This window comes from Camelina sativa, chromosome 5, assembly GCF_000633955.1.
Source record: "Camelina sativa cultivar DH55 chromosome 5, Cs, whole genome shotgun sequence".
NCBI lineage: Eukaryota > Viridiplantae > Streptophyta > Magnoliopsida > Brassicales > Brassicaceae > Camelina > Camelina sativa.
The window spans coordinates 26,764,589-26,789,592 of record NC_025689.1 but is presented as its reverse complement, the minus strand read 5'-3'; the positions used below and the strand labels follow the sequence as shown (position 1 = coordinate 26,789,592).

The window sequence follows — 25,004 nt, the reverse complement described above, 5'->3', positions numbered from 1 at the left end:
TGTAGTTTCTTTCCAAATGTAACTTGAAAATGTGATCTCTGGGATTTTCCCTTGATATTTTTCCAGTCGAATTAACAACACTTGGTCGAACAACACAAATTTCAGTTCAACTTACGATCCAAGTTTTCGTATTTCTTTTAGACAGAGTTATGATTCGACCAAATGTGAATCGAACTAACACTTAGGCTCTGATTGGGAGAGACTTTTAAGATTTTAAATTTTAAGACTTTAAAATTAATTTAAAGTCTTAAAAACCAAAATTTTACCAATCGTGCTTTTATTGCTTTATTATTTTTAAAAGTTTTAAAAGTCTAACTATCCACTTTTTTAGTTTGTACGTACAAATTTTTTAAAGTCACAACTGTTAGACTTTTTTGGCTGTAAAAAAATAAATAATAATAAAATTGTAGTTATTTTTTTCTTTCTTATTATCCATGATGATTAAAACATTCATTTTCAATCTATGTATAATTTATCACAGATATATTATAATTCACTAAAAATAGATTTTTTATTTCTGTTATTTTGAAATCCATTTTTCATAATTATTTTTGCATCAAAAACTATTATAACACATAATCAATATGTCATATCTTTATATTTATTTAATATGTTGAAAATATTTCTCTATTCATTTTTTATGAGTTTTTGTATTTTAATTTTAAAATTTTTATTTTTTAAATAAAATTCATTATGTTGCCACATAAATTTATTCTTAGCATAATTTATATTTATAAAAAACATACAATAAAAACAACAGCCATTAAAATTTTAACAGTTAAAGTTTATACAGCAAAAGTCTCTACAGCAAAGTCTTTACAGTCAAAGCATCTACAGCCACAAGTAACAGCGGTTACCAATCAGGACCTTAGCCTACTCTTTTTTTTTTTTTGTAACTTTTGGATATTTCCTTGACCACAGAACTTTCAAGACATATTTCAAACGTTAGATATTTCATATGACATATATAGAATATATATTTTATGCTTCTTCGAACCTTTAGACTTCGATTACACATATTACGAGTATCGGAGTATGTATGTTAGAGCATGATTACTGGGCGTGACTCAGTGGGTTTCTTATATATTTGGGCCCCAAAAAAATATTAAAAACCCCATAAATGGGTCCATTTTAAGAGTATCGTTACCGTCGGAAGGATTTCCAGAAACGCCTTAAGAACGAGGCGTGGCGTTACATGATTGGCTGGTAGGTAAATATAAAATCGATTTTTTTTTCTTCTCATTTTTTTTTCTCCTTCCTCCCGACTCTCTCTCTCCCTTCTCTCTCGTTTCTGAAAGAGACAAAAACGGCGATTGTTGATGAAATCGGAGAAATCGGATTCTCGTCGAATCCTATGATTTTTCTCACTTAGATCTTATGGTTGGTTGTTTACCCGGAGGCGATGGCATCTAGATCGGCGAAATTGTTAGATGCGACGGTTCGTTTGTCACGACAAACGACGGTGGAGGTTGCTATATGGTGGGACAATGACGGCGGCTGTTTCTGGTGGTGCCCTGAAGCTAACGGCAAGGTCCAAATCACAACTAATCGGAGGGAGAAGGTTCGTTTCTCATGTGTTTGTAATTTGGCGAAATCGTTAGATGCGATTGATTGCATGTGGTTGTAATTAGGCTCGGGTGGTTGATAATTGGTAGATTGGTTAAATATTTGTGTCGATTTGACTTATTAGGTGTAGAATTTTAGGGTTTGTTTGATGTTTGTGTCGATTTGACTTATTAGGTGTAGATTATGAGATTAGTGTGGTTAAATGTTTGTGTCGATTTGTATTGGTAGGTGTAGCATATGAGATTAGTTTGTTGGATTGCTTAAATGTTTTGTTCTTAGTAATCGAGTTGTTTTGTGCGAGTCTAGGGTTTGGTTATAAGTTTTGTTCTTAATAGCATATGTTATTGTTTTGTGCGAGGTTTTCATCAACTGGATGTAGCGGTTCAATGGTGACGTGAAGGGAAACATGAAGTGGACACAACGGTTGTGTTTTCTCACTTGAAAAGGTATGTTACTCTAGATTGCAAATGTTGTTGTTAGGTATTGTTAGAATTTGTTCTGTTTTGATTGGGATGAATGAGTTGGTTTTGTTGTTCTTGTTCTATTTTGATAGATATTGTTTTGTTTGCGGTTGTGTTCTTGTTCTGTTTTGTTCTTGGTTGTGTTCTTGTTCTGTTTGGTTGTGTTCTTGTTCTGTTTAACATCACGGCTTGGTTGTGCTCTTGTTCTGTTTAACATCAATGGCGAAGAACACAACCAACCGCAAACATAAAGTAAGTGTAGTAAATGAGTTGGTTGTGTTCTTGTTCTGTTTTAGTAAGTGTAGGTTAACCACGTCTTGTGTTCTGTTCTTTGTTTAACACTTGTTTAACTTTTTCTTCTTTTGTTTCAGGTTTTGCGACTTGTTGTTCTTGTAACTCGTTGTGACTTGTTGTCCTTTGTAACCCATCATCACGAGTTGTGACTTGTTGTCTTTTGTAACCCGTGAATGGGTTTAGGTTTGGTTGTGTCTTTCGGAAGTCCTATATATGACAATGTTTTGTTCAACCTCATTTGCTATATGTTCTTCTCATTTGTATTCTCTTATCTTTCTATTCTTCTTATCATCAAATCTTCTTATTATCATTTCATATTCTCAAATATTCAAACCCATTTCAAATTAAGCCAAAACATAATATTTAAATGTTTGAGTAACCTCTTTGGGGTTCTCTAGTAATAGAGTGATTTTGCTTAGGTTCTCTTAGAGTTACTTAACTTAATTTATGATTATTTATATAATAAATAAATGTGAGAGTAACTTTGGTGGGTTACTCCGCTAATGATGGTCTTAGTCCTTTTCATGCAAATTTTAAATTTGGATGGTACGTAACATAATAACATAATTGTAAACAAGAAGTCTAAATTATTAACGTTCCTGAACATTTATAAGTTATGAAAAACATATAGTTCGCTAACGTACGTTTTATCAAATTAATTTTTTCTTAAACCTCCTATTTACAAACCAAAATGTAAACAGTTTTAAGTTTTAACTCGTTTTAATTTCACACCGATAATACGTTTTCTTTCTAAACCACAAAATTAGCTTTGGTGGTATGCCCAACCTTCGTTGTAGTCTAAAAAAAACTCCCAACATTCTTAGACGAATGCTTCAATTTAAATACGAGATGACTTGATCAACACAATCATAATGCTTCTGGGATGAAATCAGAGAGGACATTGTTGAGGTGGTTCAAGAATAAATAAATAATTATAATCTTGGAAGATTCTTCTAGGAAAAGAATCTGCCTCAACAACAACAACCCCTTAAATCTTAGGATAACATGGGGTTGTCGTCTCTGATTGTATCTAATAATAAGAAGCATTTTGTAGTTTTGTTCACAGGTTTAGTATTAATCTTCAAGATAGCTTTAATTACAGCTGCTAATGAGGATAGCCAGGTATGTTATCAAATTTTTGCTCTTTTTATTCGACAGAATTGCGAATAATTTTCGGTATTTTAGATTCTTATCGCAATATTACTTTTTTCGATGATGTTTATATTTAGATTTACACTGTGCATTTGGGTAAGAGGCAACATGATGATCCTGATCTTGTAACTGAATCACATCATGATATTCTCGGACCGCTTCTTGGAAGGTAATGATGAATGAGCACTGATATATATATATGCTTTTGGATCGATCGATGTTTTGTTGCGTGAAAATAAATTGGTTTATGAATTTATATGTTCTTGACTGATAATGCAGCAAAGAAGCTTCTCGTGAGTCTATGATTTATAGTTACAGACATGGTTTCTCAGGCTTTGCAGCGAAACTCACATCATCTCAAGCAAGAGAACTTTCAGGTCAAAATTTGAAACGTTTATCTTTCTTGTTGACGAAGAATTAGGTCAAACTTCGAAGTGAAACTAATCGAAACTAGAATTTATGTTTTGGTTTTTTGTTAGAGCATCCGGATGTTGTTCACGTAACGAGAAGTAAGAATATGAAACTGACAACAACAAGGGTCAATGATTACTTGGGACTCACTCCAACCGCTCCAACTGGTCTTTTACATGAGACTGATATGGGAAGTGGAGTAATTATAGGAATCGTGGACTCAGGAGTATGGCCAGACTCACCTTCATTTAATGACAACGGTCTTGGACAGATCCCGAGGCGTTGGAAGGGACGATGTGTTTCAGGAGAAGGGTTCAAAGCATCGAGCTGCAACAGAAAGTTGATTGGAGCTACTTACTACTCAAAGGGTCTCAAGGAAATGTACAATGGAATGCTCAACCTTACGGAGAAAGACGAGGTCATGTCCCCTCTAGACAAAATCGGCCATGGAACCCATTGTGCAACGACAGCCGCAGGTTCTTTTGTCCAAGACGCCAACTACCTCGGCCTAGCTAAGGGAACTGCGAGAGGCACTGCCCCAAAGGCCCGTATAGCCTCTTACAAAGTGTGTTGGAACAACATAAAGTGTTTCACACCAGATATTATAAAGGCCATGGATCACGCCATACGTGATGGTGTCGATGTACTATCTCTCTCGGTCGGAGATGAAATACCGCTTGGTTTTGAAGTTGATCGGGATGACTTTGCTATCGCTGCTTTCCATGCTGTTATGAAAGGAGTTCCGGTAGTAGCTGCCGGAGGTAACGACGGTCCCGATACTCAAACAATCTCTAACATTGCTCCGTGGATCATAACTGTCGCGGCTACAACCATGGACAGAGAATTCTTCACGCCCATCACTCTTGGAAATAATATAACCTTACTGGTACTAATTGGTTGCTTGCATCACAATCTACAAGAAAATGTGATCGTTCATTTAACTCTTTTCTTTTGTGGGATTTCATTGTTAGGGACAAGAAGGTGTATACACTGGAAAAGAAGTTGGATTCTCTGAGATCATCAACTTCGAGGACCTGACAAAGGAGGATCTTACAGCTGGTATAGCTAAAGGAAAAATCTTGTTTTCCTTCATAAGAGGAACACTTGCAGAAAATTTTGGGGTTGCTATGCAAAAAGTAGGCGCTGTTGGCCTTATTATTGCGATAAAACCAACCGATAGTGTTGTAACCGAAAAGGCCGATATCCCTGTTGCCTATGTAGACTACGAACTTGGGATGGATATATTATTGTACATGCAAACAACCAAGTATACGCTTCTCCTCCTTCACATTTCTCTCTAAAATCCATTTGACGTAGTAAGAATTTTTCTTTTTTTTTTCTTGAATGAATCCCACAGAAAGCCTATAGCTAAGATCAGTCCAACCAAGACGTTCGTTGGCAAACCGTCAGCTACTAAGGTTGCAGGATTTTCGTCTAGGGGTCCCAATTCAATATCTCCTGCTATTCTTAAGGTGAAGTATAAACTCCTTATTTACTTCTTGCTCTCTTACACTCAACTAGTCTCTCACGTTACTGATGAATATACATTTTGGTTTTTTTTAAAGTACAGCCGGATATAGCAGCACCAGGTTCAGGTATACTCGCAGCCATGCCATCATGGTCAGGATACGAATTCCTGTCAGGAACATCTATGGCTACACCTATCGTGGCCGGAATCGTCGCACTTCTTAAACAAAACCACCCTGACTGGTCTCCTGCTGCAATCCGATCCGCTCTCGTTACAACTGGTAAACATATACTGATATACATATAAATATTTATTCACACGCAAAACTATTTGTTTCTTTCTCCACAAGAAACACCCACCAAAATAACTCAATAACCATTCCAGCAAGGCAAACCGACCCATCGGGAGAGCCTATTTCAGCCGAGGGTTCCCCACGCAAACTCGCTGACCCATTTGACTACGGAGGCGGTCTCGTCAACCCGATGAAAGTAGCCGATCCGGGACTTGTCTACGACATGGGAGAAAATGAATATGTTCATTACTTGTGCTCAGCAGGCTACAACAATACGTCCATCTCAAAACTACTTGGAAAAATATACACTTGCCCTTTCCCATTTCCATCAATGCTTGATGTCAACTTGCCATCCATCACAATCCCATATCTCAGTAAAGAGATCACCATCACTAGAACCGTGACTAATGTTGGACCAGTTGGTTCAGTTTACAAAGCTGTGATCCAACAGCCTCAAGGTATTAACCTCCAGGTGAGTCCCGAGACTCTTGAATTCAGCTCCAACACCACCAACAGGATTACGTTCACGGTCAAAGTCTCTACTACTCATAAAGCGAATACTGATTATCACTTTGGGAGCTTGACTTGGATCGACAATGGAGGCCACAATGTAAGAATACCACTTTCTGTGAGAACAAGACTTTTGCACTACAAGATCTAACAAAATTATTAATGTTGTTATAGTACCAATGAGTATTATAATTAGATTTTTATCAAAGGCAATGTAAATGTGATAAGAAGCCCTTTTTTACACTGTGTGTCAAATTGGCTCTTCCATTTCATGATACATCTACATCTACAGAAATAAATGATGATATAAAGTTTTATTATTGGGCCTAGACTCAAAGTACGTAAACTTGCTCCAGCTTTTATGTTTAGTTCTTCTATCTTGAGGAATTTTTTGTTTGCACATGGACCACTCGATGACTCAGGTTTTAGTTTTGGTGTTTTACCATTGTGGATTGTTGGGAACTTTTTATCAGTGGCTCACCTCTAAATTAGTAAAATGCTTTGGCGAAATCCGGATATTTGATGCTAAATCTAGGATATAAATTACAGTTGTCGAATGAGAAATGAAGAAAGAATAAAGAATACTTGAAAATAAGATGTAACATGTGAGGGGGAAAAAAGTGAAATAACATCAACCGTCCAATGAGCCTATATACTAATAATAGGTAAGATTTCATTGTTTTATCTTTTCTCTCTGTCCACCAGAATCACATAAAATGACTCAATGCTAAGTTGGTGCACACATACATATATTCGGATTTAAATTGGACTTTTAATCTTTATGAGATAAAAACGGGACGTAAAAGTAGATTCTGAATTGTTTTCTTGATCATTGAGTCGCAGAAACAATATAAACCAATGATATATATTAGTCAACAAGTTGATAAAAAGCTAGTAAAATACATGGAAAACTATCTATCTAGCTATTATCGATACATTTTTTTTTTGTTAAAAGGTTTAGCTATTATCGATACATGTTAAATAGTTATACAAGAACTACAAATATAGTCACTGAGAAATATTATATATAGAACAATATATAATGATTTTCTTCTTATTTTTATACGAACCATATTGAACACTTTCTAAAAGTTTCTACTATATATAAACAAACTATCTAAAAATAAAAGGTTTTTTATATAGATATTTTCCGATCTTATACAACTTTAAAGACCGCGTCACTCTTACATATAAAGAAACTAAAAAAGGAAGAAAGAGTACTTGTAAAAGTGATTCGCATCGGATTCTACCAAAGCAAAACGACTGGTTTTGTTTCTATTATACCAAAGCAATCGTATAATACTTATACATGTTACATTTTTATTTTAAGATAATTATTTTGGTTTTATCCAAGATCATATGCATAAAACAAAAACCGTTTGTTTGTATACACCTTATTTCGTACCACTTCGTACGCATTGTTGGATTATGGTAAATGTTTTCATTTAAAGTAATACGGTAGCTCTCCAAATTACTCTATTTATGGTTTTGAAAATGTTAGTACAACCATCGGTTGTTGTGTTGTATGCGGAGATCCAACATGATTTGACTACTTCATATCTAGACTAAAGTTTAAATTAATTTTTTTTCGATTGATCTATTCAGAACTGAGTTTTAAACTTAAGCTCGATTTCGTTTGATACGTGTTTTTCAATTTAAAACTGCACGCTATTCATATAACTTTGTACGCAACGAGTTGCGTAATCATATGCTGTATATTATTGACGAGGATCAATATATAAACTAAAACGGAGGAAGTAAACCGAATTTAGTTATACTTTAAATTAATCTTTCTTAAAATGGAATAATAACCTATTTTATCAACTTATATATCTGGTTGGACTTGGATGCATGTTCGTGAGTCGTTGTCAAACTTATTACAATAAATTTGTATTATTACTATTGTTACATATTTTTTTTTTCTTAAGCTAACAACGACTTTTTCAAATAATGACACTGATACATTATGTAAGAATCTTATGAACAATTACATTGTGGAAGAAAATAGATATATGTATATTTGTCTTTATCATTTTTTGTCAACTTCACGGATATATTTAAAATCCAAACTGAATAAATTTCTCTTTACGGCTTTTATACTGTGTTCTTTTAAAAAATTTAGATAAATATCCAATATACCAACAACGATTTGAACTCTTGTAGAAAATGCTATTATTTGGCCTGTTCTACTAGAATTAAAATTATTTTTTATAGACAATCTGTAAATTCAATGTAAAATTAAAAAAAAAAAAATATATATTCAAACTAAAGTAAAATTATTGATCATCTTAGATATATATATATATATATATTAATTGAATTCTATTGATTTTTTATTAAATTATCGTAAATAAAGTTATGGGATGATATTTAAGATACCGAGGAAACATATAGTTGTTATAAATTAATCACTCATTTTCTTTGATGTAGATGTTTGAGCAAAAATTTAGTTTTTCAAGTGATAGTAAACTTATGGGATAATTCAAAATACAGTATTAAACATGTAGATGAATAAAGATAAACATGAATTCTACATACAAGAAAAAGGTTGAGTAACATGACTACACTTAAACCAATCGAACAACCATCAAGCAAATTCATCCATCACACAATAAATGATAAGATTGGCCATTTTAGAAATGTTCTAGCAAACCAAGTGAGGCTATACGTTTTTGTAGGGCTATTTATATATATATACTATATGATTTCAATATACTCTTAAATGGTGGGGCTATTTATTCATAAATTGGTACCATTTATCTATTAGCTTCCAAACAGAATATGACATTTACGGTCATGTCTCCGGTTTCTCTTCTCCGCATTTCTCACTTTTGCATTTAAGTTTTTGTACGACGTCTAGTTTTCATAGCTTATAAATAAAAGTTATTAAAATTTGGCCAAAGAGAAAGTATATGCTATTAGATTGCCTTAAACATATATAAATGATGATATGTAGGTTGCGTGTGACACTAAACCGCTAACCTTATTATTTTCAGCTCTCATATTCTTGCTATATTAATGAATTTCTGAGTTTATAAGAATAAAGAATAAGTTTGAGTAAGTGATTAAATATGTAGCTGTACCAGTGAACTTAAGGCCAAGTTTAAGACTTAACCTCTATGATTAATTAGAGTGACAATGGCTTAAGTCTTCTCCAAAAGGCAAAGTTGACTACAATTTGTCCCTTAATCTCCTGCTTGCGTATGTAAGAGGAGACCAATCATGGATATTTAACTACACAACATAAATATATAGATCTATGAAATACTAGTATAGTATTATAAATATTGTGTTATTTAAAAAAAAAAATATGTAAACCATAACAAATGACTCGTGCATACATTGTCGGCTTTGAATTTATACACTTAAAAACAACGAAAATAAATTAATAGTTGTAGATTGTATTTATAAAATTGCAAATTTGCAGGCGTCATAGATGAGGGGGCTCGATCGCGAGAGGACATAAACTGTGAGGTCCTTGGAACCACTAGATTTATAGATTTGACTTTAAAAAATATTCGAAGTTAGTTGAGATTCAGATTCTAATTCAATTATCGAAACAATTTATACTTTATATAATGTGCCGCAAAAAATGTACCAATTCAACAATGTTATTAGTCAGCTTAGGGACTTAACCACGTCACTGAACAAAAAAAATCAGCAACTTTTATTTATACTTTTTATTTAAGTGATTGATGATATGTTCGTAAAGACGTTGGATGAAAATATTCGGTACGTACTTTAATTTACCATTGTATTATTTTATAATGTATATAAATCAAACCCTAAAACTACAAAATATTAAACCACATATCGAGTAGAATTGGGTTGAGTTGGGTATGAGTAACTTATAGGCTCTGGTTGGTGATTTGGTCTTTGCTACATATAACAAACTATACGTTCGCAACGATAGTAGTATTTTGACACATTAGTTTTACCCCCATGAATTTTTGAGACGGTAAAACTTAAAAGTATATATTGTTGTTTTTGTTATTATGTTTTTAGTTTTATTTATTGACCGTACTACGAAATTTTTATTATACCTATAAAAAAATGGTTTTTACCGCTTCGAATTATAAAAACATAATCTTTCAATTGCGCTGCTAAATTAATATAACCGTTTTGTGTCATTATATATTTCATAGCTATATAGCATTTATAAAAATCTTATTCGCAGTTGAAAATGACCACATGCATCATTTTGCGTCGACATCTACATTGCATAAAGTGTCAACATCAATATTGCAAGTTGCAGATGCAATAATAAACTGAACTGTTTGAATTGTACAAGTAAGTTAAATCTCTTTTCATTGGTCCAGGCCATCAATGATTTTTTGAATTCATTTTTTTCATTTCTTTTTACCATTTCCACAAAGTTATACATCAAATATTTTTGGAGTGACTAGATTATTTTTTTACTAATAGGTTCCGGACCTATGTTCCATACATTTTCTCAAGCCAAAGATCAAAGCAATTTATATAGTCATTTTCCAAACGACGTCTCTCAAACTAACGACTTTTAAATTTTGTCAGAAATCTTTACCAATTAAACTGTTGATGTTTGGTTGTGATTGGATATTTAAATTTGTGCATTCAAATTAAATCATGTTAAAAAGAAAACAAAAAAAAAAACTTTTTAATTGGCTTCGACTGTAAAATAGGAAAAAAATAATAAATCAAAATGGTAGGAAATTTTACTCCATATTTTATAAGCTGAATTTTTTGTAGTTCAAAATAAGTATATGAAAATTTAGCAGACAATAGATGTAAAATAACAAGATCGTTGTCTACGTATAAATAGTGAGATAATTTCATCATACTATACGCATATCAAATTTCAGTAAAGAGAACATCAGCACTAAATTATCATTGATGATGACATCTTACTACCAATACTTGTTTTGTTTATGTTCTATCAGCGTTGGAACTAGTTCAAAATGTACAATAATCCACAACAAGTTCGGTCTATATTCGTAAAAAAGACATCTCGATTTAACAAACTCTAGTCCATAAAAGGCTACAGCGTTTCAACTTTTAACCAAAAAAAGAAATGGAAAAGAGAACAAGCTATTTGGTTGGTAATGTGATGGTCTAAATTATACGTAGGATCAGAAATCAAAGCATCTGCTTTTCCTTTTTTTTTTTTTTTCCTTTTTTTTTTAATTTTGATTTTTGTCTATTCTCTTCCTCGAAAGAAATCAATAAATTTAAGTCACATGCATTTTGTATAAATTACGAATATCAATGTTCAAAAAGTGTCAATGGAAAAAGTTTAGAGAACACTTTACATATATATATTTTTCGAAAATGGAAGACATACATTAAACATGCGCACCAAAACATGATTATTTTAATTGTCAAAACATGCTAAACTAAACGTAGATATATTAATTAAGTGTATTATGGATTCTCTTTTAACGTGTTCGTGGGTGCAAATATGCAATTATGGCTATTATGGATTAACATTTTGCGTAATTAAAATGGTCGTTGTGGTTACAAATCAATTTGATTGATGTCGTTTTGTTTTTTTTTGTCGACTTCTCCTGGATTTATCTTTTTTTAGACAACCTCCTGGATTCATCTTTTTCAATACAAATATGATGTGTCAAATCAAAAAAAAAAAAATTAATAAGTATAAATTTTATTATTAGCAATACCAGGCCCGGCACTGGGGTGGTGCAAGAGGTGCTTTTGCACCATGTCAAATTATTTTTGAAAAAAAATTACAAGATTTGAGGCCCTCAACATTTGATATTTTGACAAAAAACATCCCAAATTTCTGAAAACTACAAATAAGACCTTTAAATTGAAAAGAAAAAGAAAATTTGTACAAGGTCCAAGCAAAACTTGAGCCGGCCCTGAGCAATACATAGTTACGTTATGTATAATTCTGCATAAATCTTACCTCTGAGAAAACATACATATAATATAACATTTAGGAAATTTAAAATCAACATAATTAAAAAAAAACCATCTATTTTTGAAAACATGATTTTTAGTTTTGAATATTTTATTCATTTGTTAAATATCTTTAAAATATGCTTATGTACTGATATACATATTTTAGAAATTTAAATATTGACGTAAATGTCATTATTTGAATTTAGATATTGATAACAAGTTGGGTCGGATAACTCATTCTCATCATTGCTATGAAACGTACATACATGCTTATCCAAATATTTGGTTTTTAATTTTTTATGTTGGATATAAGTACTAAAAGCTTTTATAATTCATAAATCTGGGATAACCCTAAATCCAAGAAATTTTCCCAGCTCTACACAAAATTTTGGAAGGTTTTGTTAGGTGAGCTAAACTTTTTACACAAATTCAAATTATCACATATTCACCATGTAAAACACAACTAATATTATATATGTATATCTTCAACAAACAACAGCGAGCTCTGCTAAAAAAAAAATATCGAATCTCTTTTGTCCCTTTTCGAATTTTGTATTGTTTGTTTATATAATAATTTGGGTAGATTCGAGACCCAAAAAAAATAAAAATAATAAAGTGTGTGTGTATAGATGATTCATGATTGGGTAAGGGTCGCAGCTTAAGGCGCTTGTTAGCAAACAACTTTGAGGAAGCGGTTGTTTAGTGGATGGGTTGTGGGGACGAATGGTCCTAAGGCCGTACAATCGTCTTCCAACTTGTCTTTTAACCGGTTTAACCAGTTCGATTGGGACAACCTATGCATATGATGTTTTTGCCTTTTATAATTTTATTCTTTCGTTATCTCATCCATGGATAAATAATGAAGCATCACAACGACGTTCTTTTCTTCATGTCTATCCATTTCTTTTCGAGTAATTGAGAACATGTTAAATAAACAATAAAATTACATTATTACTGTTTTCTTAATTTTCAACTCTAAATATGAGTCATTTATCTAATTTTTTGTTTTTCTATATAACTAAACCAAAGTTTGTACATCCCCAGAGCAAAATATGTTATATATTCTCATTCCAATAAACACACTCAAACCAACGATATTTAGATTTTTTCCAAAAATCTTTAAAAGTTGAGCTATTAGTTTTTGGTCATCTATCTAATTTACTACTTTCTTACTTATTTTCCAATAACATAAGTACTATTATCTTTATGTTTTAAAGAGTTTAGTGTATGAACAACACAAGTATATGAATTTTTCTTTAAATGTTTTTCTTGATCCGGTATGCATTATACATGTTATGTTTGATCTATTTAGCTGCACCATCCGTCACTTTCGGAAAATGATAAATGTGTAAAAATGTCAATGGTAATAACACTAGAAGAACACACCAACCCATACGAACGAAAAATTCAACACCTACATAAATTATCTACCTACCAGAACTTTTTAAAATATAACCCAATAATAACAAGTCAACAATCAATTTAATGACTAAAGACTAAATTATAACTTAATCAAATTATAAACCAAAGTGTTTAAAGTTTAATACATCGAGATCGAGTTTTCCATTGGTAAAAAAGTAAAAAAAAAAAAAATCTTTCTAATATTTTAGTTTATATTATAAAATAATGTTTGCGAAAACAGAGTATCCTCACGTCACCCTCTATCTCTGTTTACCTTCGTTGCACTATAAGTAGTACCACAACCACGAACTCCAAAAGCATCATCTCATAAACCCAAGAAGACACACAATCTCAAGATTTGCTAATTACATAAAAGATTCAATCTTCTCCTTCCCTTTTCACAGCCATGAGTCTTCTTGCAGATCTTGTTAACCTTGACCTCTCAGACAACACTGAGAAGATCATCGCTGAATACATATGGTTCGTCTTCTTCCCTCTGCTTTTTGTGCCATTTGAGTTTCTCTGGATCTTTGTGTTATTACTGGTGAACAAGAGCATGAAGTCAAAGGATTAGAATCTTAAAGTCAATGTTTGTTATTCCCATTGGACTAATTTGGTTTCTTGATGTTTTATTTTTCCAAACAGGGTTGGTGGTTCTGGTATGGACATGAGAAGCAAAGCCAGGGTGATTTAATCTTTCTTTTAATTAATCGTTAACTTTTTGGGATATTTGAGCCAAAAGGATAAGACTTATGTGATGTTTTTTCAGTATGATTAGATTGAATTACTAAATTATTGGTTTGTGTCCTGCAGACTCTCTCTGGACCTGTGACCGATCCATCGAAGCTTCCGAAATGGAATTATGATGGTTCAAGCACTGGTCAAGCTCCTGGTCAAGACAGTGAAGTCATCTTATAGTAAGCCCTTTTCAAGATTTTCTTGAAATACCTTTTCTCGTTTTATCTTCTCGATTTTTCTTAATTGATCGGTTTTGTTTGTGTTTCTTAGCCCTCAAGCAATTTTCAAAGATCCGTTCCGTAGAGGCAACAACATTCTTGTGAGTTTAAAACTTTGGTTTTTTCTTGTATATGTTCTGTTTTTAGCAGTTAGATTAATCATTTTAAAAAACCGGTTTGATCAGGTTATGTGTGATGCTTACACTCCTGCGGGCGAACCAATCCCTACGAACAAGAGACATGCTGCAGCTGAGATCTTTTGTAACCCTGATGTTGTAGCTGAAGTGCCATGGTTAGTCCAAACTCCTCTGTTTTTGTTATATATCTTTTTCGGTTTCCGGTTTTAGATTGCTGATTTTTTCGGGTTAATTAGGTATGGAATCGAACAAGAATACACTTTGTTGCAGAAGGATGTGAACTGGCCTCTTGGATGGCCCATTGGTGGCTACCCTGGCCCTCAGGTACACGTTTGTTCACCGCTCTTCTTAGATTTCTCTCTTCTCGGTGTCTGAATCATCCATCTCTTGCAGGGACCATACTACTGCAGTATTGGAGCTGACAAGTCTTTTGGAAGAGACATTGTTGATGCTCACTACAAGGCTTGTTTGTATGCTGGAATCAACATCAGTGGGATCAATGGAGAAGTCATGCCGGGTCAGGTAATCATAACAACCAGTATCGTTTTAAAAAATCACTTATGAACCAAAAGTTTCAAGCTTTTTTGCTTAACCAAATAATTTTTTGGTTGAGACAGTGGGAGTTCCAAGTCGGCCCATCGGTTGGTATCTCAGCTGCTGATGAAGTGTGGATCGCTCGTTACATTTTGGAGGTAATAATCTTAAACCATTCACTTTCAGTTCTTGTTGATATCTTTTGAGGAGTGCAAACTTAAAACACAAGTTTTGGTGGTTTTTAAAAACAGAGAATCACAGAGATTGCTGGTGTGGTTGTATCTTTTGACCCGAAACCTATTCCTGGTGACTGGAACGGAGCTGGTGCTCACACCAATTACAGGTAAAAAAGGGTCATGAATCTTCTAGCTTGTTAACCTTTACAATGATTCGGAAGAAATATATAAAAATGGTGAATGGTTTTTTTTTTTTTCAGTACTAAAACGATGAGGGAAGAAGGAGGATACGAGGTGATCAAGAAGGCGATAGAGAAGCTTGGACTGAGACACAAGGAGCACATTGCTGCTTACGGTGAAGGCAACGAGCGCCGTCTTACTGGACACCATGAAACTGCTGACATTAACACTTTCCTTTGGGTAAGAGATATTAGAACATTGCTCTCTAGTTGTTTAAAGTGTTGATAACATATTTTTGTACTGATCTTTTTGTGTTTTGAATTTTGTTTAAAAGGGTGTTGCGAACCGTGGAGCATCGATCCGAGTAGGACGTGATACCGAGAAAGAAGGGAAAGGATACTTTGAGGATAGAAGGCCATCTTCAAACATGGATCCTTACATTGTTACTTCCATGATTGCAGAGACCACACTCCTCTGGAACCCTTGAAGCTGGCCAAGATCCAAAAGTCTTGAATTGGGTTTCTTGGAAGTTCCAAGTTTGTCTTTTCTACAGCGCCATTGTACCGGTTGACACTGCCGGGGTTTGTGATTTGGGGCCTTTTTTTTTCTTTTTAATCTTTTGGGTTTTGGGTTCTGTGGTTAAGACTTAAGAGCAAGTCCCTTTGCTCTGTTTGTTTGACCATTTTATTGAACCTTTAAGTATTTGTAATAATAATACAATCTGAAAAGGCCTCTTCATGTTTCAATGCTAGAGAGACTAAAGATCTCAGTTAACAGTCCAATATATATAATATGATACAATTTCCGTAAGGTTCTTATAGCGACCCGAAAACTGTAACCCAAATCAGCCTGGCTTCGGCTGGTCAATTTGGCTAATGATCTTTTATTTTTCGTTTTGCAATACCAATGCTGGTCCAGTCTGGTCCGTTTTGGTCTATGACCCGCAAGATTGTTGCGTACTCGTCATCGACTTTTTGATACTCTGGGCTTGCAAATCAAACAACAATGTTGGATACTTATTATCATTAGACTGACTGAACAAACCTACGATTACCACTCCAGCAGTTTTATATCTTTTCCACCTTGATGATAAAGTGGATTTTAATGATAGGAATACGATCAAGGTTTTATATCGTTAGTCAAGCCTTGGATCTTTGTCGTTTAGGTTCAAATCGTACTAATCCTTAGCAGTAAAGGTCTTTGTCTTTGAAGCAACATTCCAACGAATAAGCTTGGGTCCATAGCTCAGTGGTAGAGCAATTGACTGCAGATCAATAGGTCACCGGTTCGAACCCGGTTGGGCCCTATTATTTTTCTTTTGCAAAAAAAACAAATAATATCTCCAACTTTTTGTCACGTGGGTTCAAGTGATTATGATCCATCATGGGCCGTAATTAATACGTCTAAGGCCTCTATTATTTTCACTTCCTCGATGAGAAATTCTAACTTCTTGTCACATGGATCAGCGTAACAGGGAACGTTAAAACTTGTAATTGTTCTTATGTTCTTGCTTTTGGTTACCTAAATTATTCTGTATCTCAAACAACTCAGAGATGACTGGGAAATTAAAGGCATCACCACCACTGTGTGGTGTTATAGAAAGCGCAACTACTTTCCTCACCAACTTAGGGATGTGATGTGAATGTGGATGAATGAACAAACATCTTCATCCGCAGTAAACAAAACCTTAATAAAATAGATTCATTTACCGAACATTCATTTAAGTAATTATTATGCACGTCAATCCACTTTCCTAAAATAAAATTCCATACTCAGTTTCTCATCCGATAATTTGCGGGTCTCAACCTTCCTCCAGAATCCAAATCCGTCTTGACTAATCACTTAAAACCACTTATGAGCTTACCAGTCACTCACTCAGTCATTCTATATAATTTTAATTGATGTTTAAGGTTTCCACACATAAATTAAAATATATATATAACTTTAACTTTGTGATTTAAGGTCTAAATTTCAACCAATTAGAAAACATGTTCTAAAATTAAGTTGGCCAAAAAAACGTACACTTATTTTTGCATAAAAATTTGAAAATATATACCACTTCAAATGAAACAAAATTTTCCAAGTAAAATATCACTTAAAATTGATACTGATGTAGTAGTAAACATCAGACTTCATTAACAATAACTAAACGATTTTCAAAACTTGAGCACTTACAAAAATGTTCGAAGTTGAGAGAAGAAAACCCATTAGTTCCACAAACTAACAAAACCTATTCCGGTACGGGACCATCATGTATACACATATGTTATTGAAATTTTAATTGCTTAAAAAAACTGTTGGACAGAAAGAATTCACACAATACCATTCAAATCATCCCCACAATAAAGCCAAGTTGACTTAAAAGGAAATAATCGAATCATTACCGAGACCAAATCTTTATTTCTTCCACTTAGTATCATAACTACAGTATGACATAGTCTTTTCAAAATGAATGGAAAAAAAAAACTAAATCTTGTCTTTGCATTGTAATTGTATTTTTTTTAAAAATCTGTCACAACCAAACTTCAAATTTTTCCATTCATTCGAAAAAACCTATATATATAATTTCGTAGTCTATATAATAACGGCTTGTATAGTCCCATATTTATTGGGATATTAATGCATGAAATAAGTATAACGTATAAGGGACCGCTGGCGATACATATGATATGCACTATCCAATTACAAAACCAACTAACACAAATATAAGTTAACATTTACTCTATGGAATTATTTAGATTGCCGTATCAATTGGTGGACCATAAAAGCAAAGACCAACGCACCTACTTTTTCTCATTTGTATCTCTACTATTTCCTTTACACAAAATTTAATAGATTCATCAATTACGTCCCTTAGCCTTTCCCTTCGCCACTATTAACGTCTATCCCACAAATTTCATTTACTCTCTACCTCCACAATGCTCCCATTTAGCAACTACTACATTTCTTCACCATCTATGTCCGAAATGAACATTAGCAACAGCAATGGAAACAAGAGGAGGAAGAAGAAACGGCCGGCGATGACGGTTTATGATGGAGTAGGAGGAGGAGGAGAAGGAGAAGGAGATGATTTGGCGGTGGTGAAGGCGGCGGCGTGGGCTTGGTACTTACGGAAAGAAGGCAAACCAATCATGAGAGAGTTTGATCTAACTAGAGCAACAAGAACACCGCGACCTTCACGGTACAAGATCGAAGCCACGAAGAATATGATCCTCTCTGAGAATAAGGTTTTGGCTGAGAATAGGTTTTCTACTAAGTCTCCGCTTTGGTATACTAATTACTTATTTCGTGGGGACCAAGAAACGCAATACTCTCGTCTTCTTGACACTTACGAGGCCAAGAACATCTCCAAGAGGCTTAACATTGATGATTCTAGTTTCTCCGGGAGTTCAAGCGATGCTTTGTGGCACAACGGCAATGATCATCATCACAATCATAATCGTAATGATGATTATGATTGTGATGATCATGGTTTGCTGCAGAAGAGAAATGGTTATGATAATAACACTACTACTAGAACGAAAAATGACAAGAGCTATAATGGTGGCTTCATGAAAAAAGTGAGCAAAAGAAGTTTGTGGAAGGGAATGATTGTGATGGGTCCAGGCTCGACGGTTTGTGGGAGAAGTGATGACGTGGCTTCGCAGGCCGGCAGGAGAACGGTTAAGGTTGCGGCGGCAGCGGAGGCTCTGGTCAGGTCGGCGGCAAGTGGCAAGACTCAAAGTGGTCGTCGCTAACTTTAGTGGTTCTTGGGTTGTTGAACTTTAAAGACTTTCTAGAGGCTGGAAGGGACTTTTTCTTTTAAACATATATATATATATATATATATATATATATTGATTAATTGTACATTTTTAATTCCACTTTCTGATTTTCACTAGCTCTGTAATTTCGACCAGTTTTGAGTACAATATGTACATCTTCAGGAAAAAAATGGTAGAAATAAAAGATCGTTCTATCTCAGTTGTGATTTGAACTTAAATTTTTTCCTATACATTATAAGAACAACTTCTAGATTTTAACTTTCTTAACAAAATACTATATTTCCAGTCTCAGTACAATATATTAAAACTTATTACTGAAGTCTAATTTATAAAACATAATATATATATACTTCAGTTTTTTTTTTTTTTGGTACACAAAAAAGGTGCATGAGAATGAAATTTTTTCTCCTAAAGGTGCATGAGAATGAAAAAATACAATGGTTTGTAACCCATTTAAGTTTTGGCTTTACAACTAGTAAAAATAAAGAGCCCAACACATTACTAAAGGTCAAGTTGAATCAACTCATTGTAGCCTTGTAGGTATATAGAGATCCAGCCCGGTATAATAGAAGGACTCTGATATATCATGGTTTTTGTGGTTTTTAACCATGATATAAAGAGTCTTTTAGTGTCTTTTCATTTGTTTCTAGATTGTTTTTGAGTCTTTACAGGTTTTTAGCATGGAATGAGCAAAATGGAGCAATTTGGATGTTTTGGAGCATAAATCTTGAAGAATCAATTTGGTCTCGGATGAAAGCAGGAGCATCGACCGACACCAAGATAGGAGGCATCGATCGACACTCATCTCTGCCGACTCAAGACCCAAGTTTTGGAAAATTTACAAATCTGCCCCAAAGTTTTCCATAATTGCAACATAAGTCCATGACGTGTTTTAGGACATACAAATAGTGTTTTTAGGTTTTTAAAACCCTTAAGTTTTATTCTATCAAGTTCTATTTTTCCTGCAACCCTGAGAGATTTTTGAGAGCTATTGGAGAGAGATCTGCTTTGTAGAGAAGAATTTCTAAACTCCTTCTTACTCTTTTTAATCTCTATTGCTTATTATTCAGAATCATGTCTTGTTCTTCATTGAATATGTCTGAGTAGTTTGCTTGTTAGGTTTAGGGTTTTTCACAGGGATTTTATGAATTATTAGATCTGTTTATTTAGGATTCATTATCTTTCTAGATCTTCATCTTAGGTTGTTCTTCATATTAATCCTTGATTGGCCATCTAGAATTAATACTTTAGGAAAATAAATTGATATGAGAATATAATTGATTTTCCTGATAAAACCTTTTGATGAGCAAAATTATTTCTTGCAAAGAGATTTGATTTAATAATTTTGTGAACAATCTAAACTTGATTTTATTGCTGATTTTTAACCTAGAATTTTACAAAGAGATTTGGATTTTCTGGTTTTAAATTTAGATATTATTTGCAGTGAGAACTGATTTATTTTACAAAAGTGTTTAGAGTTCTAGATCTGTTCTTAATTGTTTGAATCCTAATTTATTGATTGATTTAATATTTCATAATTTCCTGAGAAATTCCCTAGGCCTAGCTTTTTGATCTTCTGAATTTACAACAGTTTTATTTAATATTTTGCATTGCTATTTTTAATTCAATTTAATCTGTTTAGCATAATTATAAAACTCTATAATTTATTGTGTAGTCTTGAGTCCTTGTGGAATTCGACCCCTAAGTACTGCATTGATCTCTTAATTTGAGAGAGTAGCTCTAGGGTTAATTTGAGCATATCAAATTTTGGCGCCGTTGCCGGGGACTCTTTTGATCTACCATTAGATTTGAGTTTTAGATTTTGTCTAAATTTTTCTTTTTATTTTCTACTTACACGTTTTTGTTTTTCTTCTCTTTGGTGTTTCAGGTGCATGCCTCCTAGACCTCACACAAGGAGCAACAAGTCTGGTCCTACTGTGAATTTGTCAAACCAAGAGTTGGGAAAACTTGAGCGTGAGAACAGAAAAGCAGCTAAATCTCTGAAGATGGTTAATACGATCATTCTGATGCGAGATGAGGATGGTGCTTTGAGGGATCAAGAGGGCCACTTGCGCAATGAGCAGGGCCAAAAGCTTGATGCACAAGGAAATGTGATTCCTGAACCTGTTGTCATCGAGCAGGCTGTCGTGAACCAGCAAGCTGGTGTCGTTGATGATCCGGATCTTGGTGTCGATCGACACCAACCAGGTGGCATCGATCGACACCCACCTGCAGACGTGCGTGGAGCTGCCAACCACGTACAGAACCCCGTTCGAAGACAGGAGAACAACTGGGATCTGATCAGGACCATTGCTGACTACAACCGGGCTGATCTTGTGTATGAGAACCGGTCTGCTATTGTTCCTCCCCCTTTTCAGAGGAATGATTTTGAGTTGAAACCTGCGTACTTTCAACTAGTTGGGCAGAGACCTTTCTCTGTTTTGTCCAATGAGAAGCCCTTGGACCATATTGAGCATTTTGAGGATCTAGTGACCAGTATCAAGGCTAATGGAGTAACTGAGGACTTCATATTCTGCAAGCTCTTCCCATACTCACTTGCAGGAGAGGCATCTCAGTGGTTGAAGCAGTTGCCAGCTGGATCTTTGACATCTTGGCAACAAGTCAAAGTGGCTTTCCTCAACCATTTCTATGATGATGCAATGTCAGATGAGTTGAGAGTCAAGCTATCCACTTTCAAGCAAAGACCAGATGAAGCTTTCAAGGCAGCTTGGGTGAGATTCAAAGCTTATCAGAGGGACTGTCCACACCATGGTTTTTCAAGGGTACAACTGTTGAGTATCTTCTTCAGAGGGTGTGACTGGAAGTATCAGTTAGCTTTGGATGCTGCAAGTCATGGGAATTTCAAGACAAGAATGCCAGAAGATGCTGAAGTTTTGATTGAGAATTTGGCTTCTAGCAATAGCACTAAGGGAGCAGATGCTGAAAGGAAGAGATTGCATGGAGGATTTGATTCAAACCAGTTAGCTTCTGTTAATGCTAAGCTGGATTCAGTGCATAATCTCCTTATGGGTAAGAAATCTGTTCATTTTGCTGCTGAGGTTGAGACATATGAGCCAGAACCTGATCAAGGACACCAAGAGGAAGATGTGAACTATGTGTATGGGAATCAGGGACAGCGGTTTGGAAATCAGCAAGGCAACAGGCCTTACAATGGGAACTCTTCAGGCTACACTTCCAAGCCAGAGTATCAGCAGCAACAACAGAACAATGGCTATACAAGGACATATGGGAACTCATCTTATCAGTCTCCACCTCCTAAGAATTCTTCAGAGAGTAGAATGGAAGCCATGCTTGAGCAGCTTTTGCAAGGACAGGAGCATTTGACAGTGACATTCAATGGGAAGATTGACAATGTCTACACTGAGCTGAATGGGAAGATTGATGCATTGAATGTTCATGTTAAGAAGCTGGAGATTCAAGTTGCACAGACTGCTGGGTCTGTTAAACGACAAGAGAGTGTTCTTCCAGCAAGAACTGAGTCAAACCCCAGACATGCTTGCAATGCCATATCAGTGCGAGATGAAGATGATGGTGAACTTGCTTCTGCAGAAAAAGAAGAGAAATCGACCAATCTCTCGGTTTCAGATGATGGTGTCGATCTACACCACCTGGGTGTCGGTCGACACTCCTCTTAGACGAACCCATAAACTGCAAAATCTCAGGTTCCAGCTGCTGAAAGGGTCTACAAGCCTAAGGTTCCTTTTCCCAAGCCAAGAAAGTCTAAGCAAGAGATGGAGGAAGCTAGATGCAAAGCAATGATGGACAAGGTGATGATTGAGATGCCTTTAATTGATGCAGTAAAGCTTTCACCACCTCTTAAGCGGTATGTGAAGAGAATGGTATCCAATGGTTTGAGCCCTGAAGAAGGAGCACTTCTTACAAAAGATGTCAGTGCAATTCTGTTGAACCAGCCTGTTCAGAGGAAGAAGGAGAGAAAGCAGGAAGTGGTTGTCTCTAAGGAAGTGAGTGCAATCATTCAATGTAGGACTGCTAAGAAGTTACCAGATCCTGGAAGCTTTGTTCTTGATTGCTCAATCTCAGCAGGAAGGTTTTCTCACTCACTTTGTGACCTTGGCTCTAGCATCAACTTGATGCCACATTCTGTTGCTGTGAGACTTGGGATGACAGAATTCAAGCCAACTCAGATTTCTCTAATCCTAGCTGATCGCTCCAGAAGAACTCCTGAATGTGTTTTAGAGGATATTCCAGTTAAGGTTGGCAACTTAATGATTCCCACTGACTTTGTGGTGCTGAAGTATGATCAAGAGCCTAAAGATCCTCTCATCTTAGGAAGATCTTTCTTGGCTACAGCTGGTGCCATCATTGATGTGCAGAAGGGACACATAGCACTGAATGTGGATGGTTTGAGTTTGAATTTTGAGATGGATAAGCTGAGGAGGGCTCCTACTATTGATGGACAGACTTTTTCTCTTGAAAAAGTTTCTGCAACACGAGCATCAGGCTCAGTGTCGATCGATGCCACCAAGAGGGTATCGATCGACACCCCTCCACGTCCGCGACAAAGCTTTTCCAAAACTGATGCTCCAAGTCAGAAACCTATTCCCAAACAGAAGAGTCATCAATCCACACTCCAGAGCCCTCAGGTAAGGCCAAGGTATGCATCTTTTTCTCCTAAAATTCCTCCTATCATCAATAAGAATTTCAAAGAGACAAAAACTGTTTTGCAGTTAACCAAGCCACGAGATTATCGTAGAGTGCTTGTTTCTTCTGTTGATGATTTTGCAGGACATAAGAGAAGCAAAACCATACCTAAATCCTGCCATGGTCCCGTTCCTCAAATCCTTGGCAGACTTCATGCACCTAAAGCTTATACACCACCTTGGATGAAGCAGATTTCAATGCCATGTTTTGCTCCTACGGATGCCTGAGCTCCAACACAGTCAAGCTAATGATTGAAAACAAGCGCTTAGTGGGAGGCAACCCACTGGTAGGTTTTTCTTTTTCTTTTGATTTTGATTTTTATTTATTTTATTTTTATTTTTGCTTTCTTCTTACTTGATAACACTGGGGACAGTGTTGTTTAAGTCTGGGGGAGGTTAGTTACTAACTATGTTTTCTGTTTTTGAGTTTCAGTTGTGTCAGTCAAAACCATAAAGTTTGAGTCAAAATTTTCAAAATTTTTCTTTTTGTCTTTGGGAATTATGATCTTGACTAATGATTTCTTTTATTTAGCTAACAATCTAATGATTATTTGTTTATGCTTGATCTCAGAACTGAAGCTTAGAAAGACTATGAGCCTTATCAACAATCCTGAAAGCCCTTATTCAATGGATATCTGATTGATCTAACGTTGTCTCAACTTTTATCAGGATTTTAACCGGACTTAATCTCTTACTTTGGGGTTGGAAATCAGTGGACTAGACTTCTTCTGCAGGCCATATAGGACAGTGCAATTTTTCAAAGTATGTCTCCCCTCTCTCTTCCCTTCAGTATTTTTTTTTTAAAAAAAAGGAATAAAAGATGAGATGATTTTGATCAGTTTAGAGAGGTAGGTAAATTACCAGTGACCTCATTATTCTACTCTTGAGTCAAATGATCACACAAAGCTTGGAAGCGAGGGATAGGTAAATTACTGATGACCCCGGTATTCGCTTACACCTTTGAAAAAAGGAAAAGAGAGAAAAGAAAAAAAAATTGGAAGTGAGAAAAGGGAGAGGAAAGGAGATGTAAGAAGAATGTTTTGGCCTGAAAAGAGTCCAAATGCCACTATTCGATACACCCAAGGTAAGAACTCACATGTACTTGATTTAATTTATATA

The 25,004-nt window shown here is 34.9% G+C and overlaps 3 protein-coding genes, 1 long non-coding RNA gene and 1 other non-coding gene across 5 annotated transcripts; all 5 read left to right on the top strand.

Annotated features, from left to right (window-relative positions):
- On the top strand, positions 1,304-2,584 carry LOC104787646. The gene is made up of 2 exons (XR_768004.1): positions 1,304-2,012; positions 2,399-2,584. It is a non-coding gene; the product is annotated as an uncharacterized LOC104787646 (long non-coding RNA).
- On the top strand, positions 3,187-6,471 carry LOC104787645 (subtilisin-like protease SBT3.16). The gene is made up of 8 exons (XM_010513247.2): positions 3,187-3,443; positions 3,551-3,642; positions 3,753-3,850; positions 3,953-4,770; positions 4,856-5,151; positions 5,242-5,356; positions 5,455-5,632; positions 5,737-6,471. Exons 1-8 carry the CDS (start codon positions 3,327-3,329, stop codon positions 6,303-6,305), a joined length of 2,283 nt encoding a protein of 760 aa, XP_010511549.1. The 5' UTR covers positions 3,187-3,326; the 3' UTR covers positions 6,306-6,471.
- Positions 13,760-16,215, top strand: LOC104787644 (glutamine synthetase cytosolic isozyme 1-2). The gene is made up of 11 exons (XM_010513246.2): positions 13,760-13,936; positions 14,102-14,141; positions 14,270-14,373; positions 14,465-14,513; positions 14,598-14,704; positions 14,786-14,873; positions 14,943-15,071; positions 15,167-15,241; positions 15,335-15,426; positions 15,520-15,679; positions 15,774-16,215. The coding sequence occupies exons 1-11, from the start codon at positions 13,863-13,865 to the stop codon at positions 15,924-15,926; spliced, it is 1,071 nt and encodes a 356-aa protein (XP_010511548.1). The 5' UTR covers positions 13,760-13,862; the 3' UTR covers positions 15,927-16,215.
- On the top strand, positions 16,674-16,745 carry TRNAC-GCA. Its single transcript has one exon. It is a non-coding gene; the product is annotated as a tRNA-Cys (tRNA).
- LOC104787643 lies at positions 18,214-19,400 on the top strand. Its single transcript, XM_010513244.1, has one exon. The coding sequence runs from the start codon at positions 18,358-18,360 to the stop codon at positions 19,174-19,176; it is 819 nt and encodes a 272-aa protein (XP_010511546.1). The 5' UTR covers positions 18,214-18,357; the 3' UTR covers positions 19,177-19,400.

Bases quoted from the DNA above. Each gene is read 5' to 3' on its own strand.
- LOC104787643 (XM_010513244.1), top strand. From the start codon at position 18,358: ATGCTCCCATTTAGCAACTACTACATTTCTTCACCATCTATGTCCGAA.
- LOC104787644 (XM_010513246.2), top strand. From the start codon at position 13,863: ATGAGTCTTCTTGCAGATCTTGTTAACCTTGACCTCTCAGACAACACT. The intron at 14,874-14,942 runs GTACACGTTTGT...CATCTCTTGCAG, and splicing joins GTGGCTACCCTGGCCCTCAG to GGACCATACTACTGCAGTAT. The intron at 15,427-15,519 runs GTAAAAAAGGGT...TTTTTTTTTCAG, and splicing joins GGTGCTCACACCAATTACAG to TACTAAAACGATGAGGGAAG.
- LOC104787645 (XM_010513247.2), top strand. From the start codon at position 3,327: ATGGGGTTGTCGTCTCTGATTGTATCTAATAATAAGAAGCATTTTGTA. The intron at 3,444-3,550 runs GTATGTTATCAA...GTTTATATTTAG, and splicing joins CTGCTAATGAGGATAGCCAG to ATTTACACTGTGCATTTGGG. The intron at 3,851-3,952 runs GTCAAAATTTGA...GTTTTTTGTTAG, and splicing joins TCAAGCAAGAGAACTTTCAG to AGCATCCGGATGTTGTTCAC.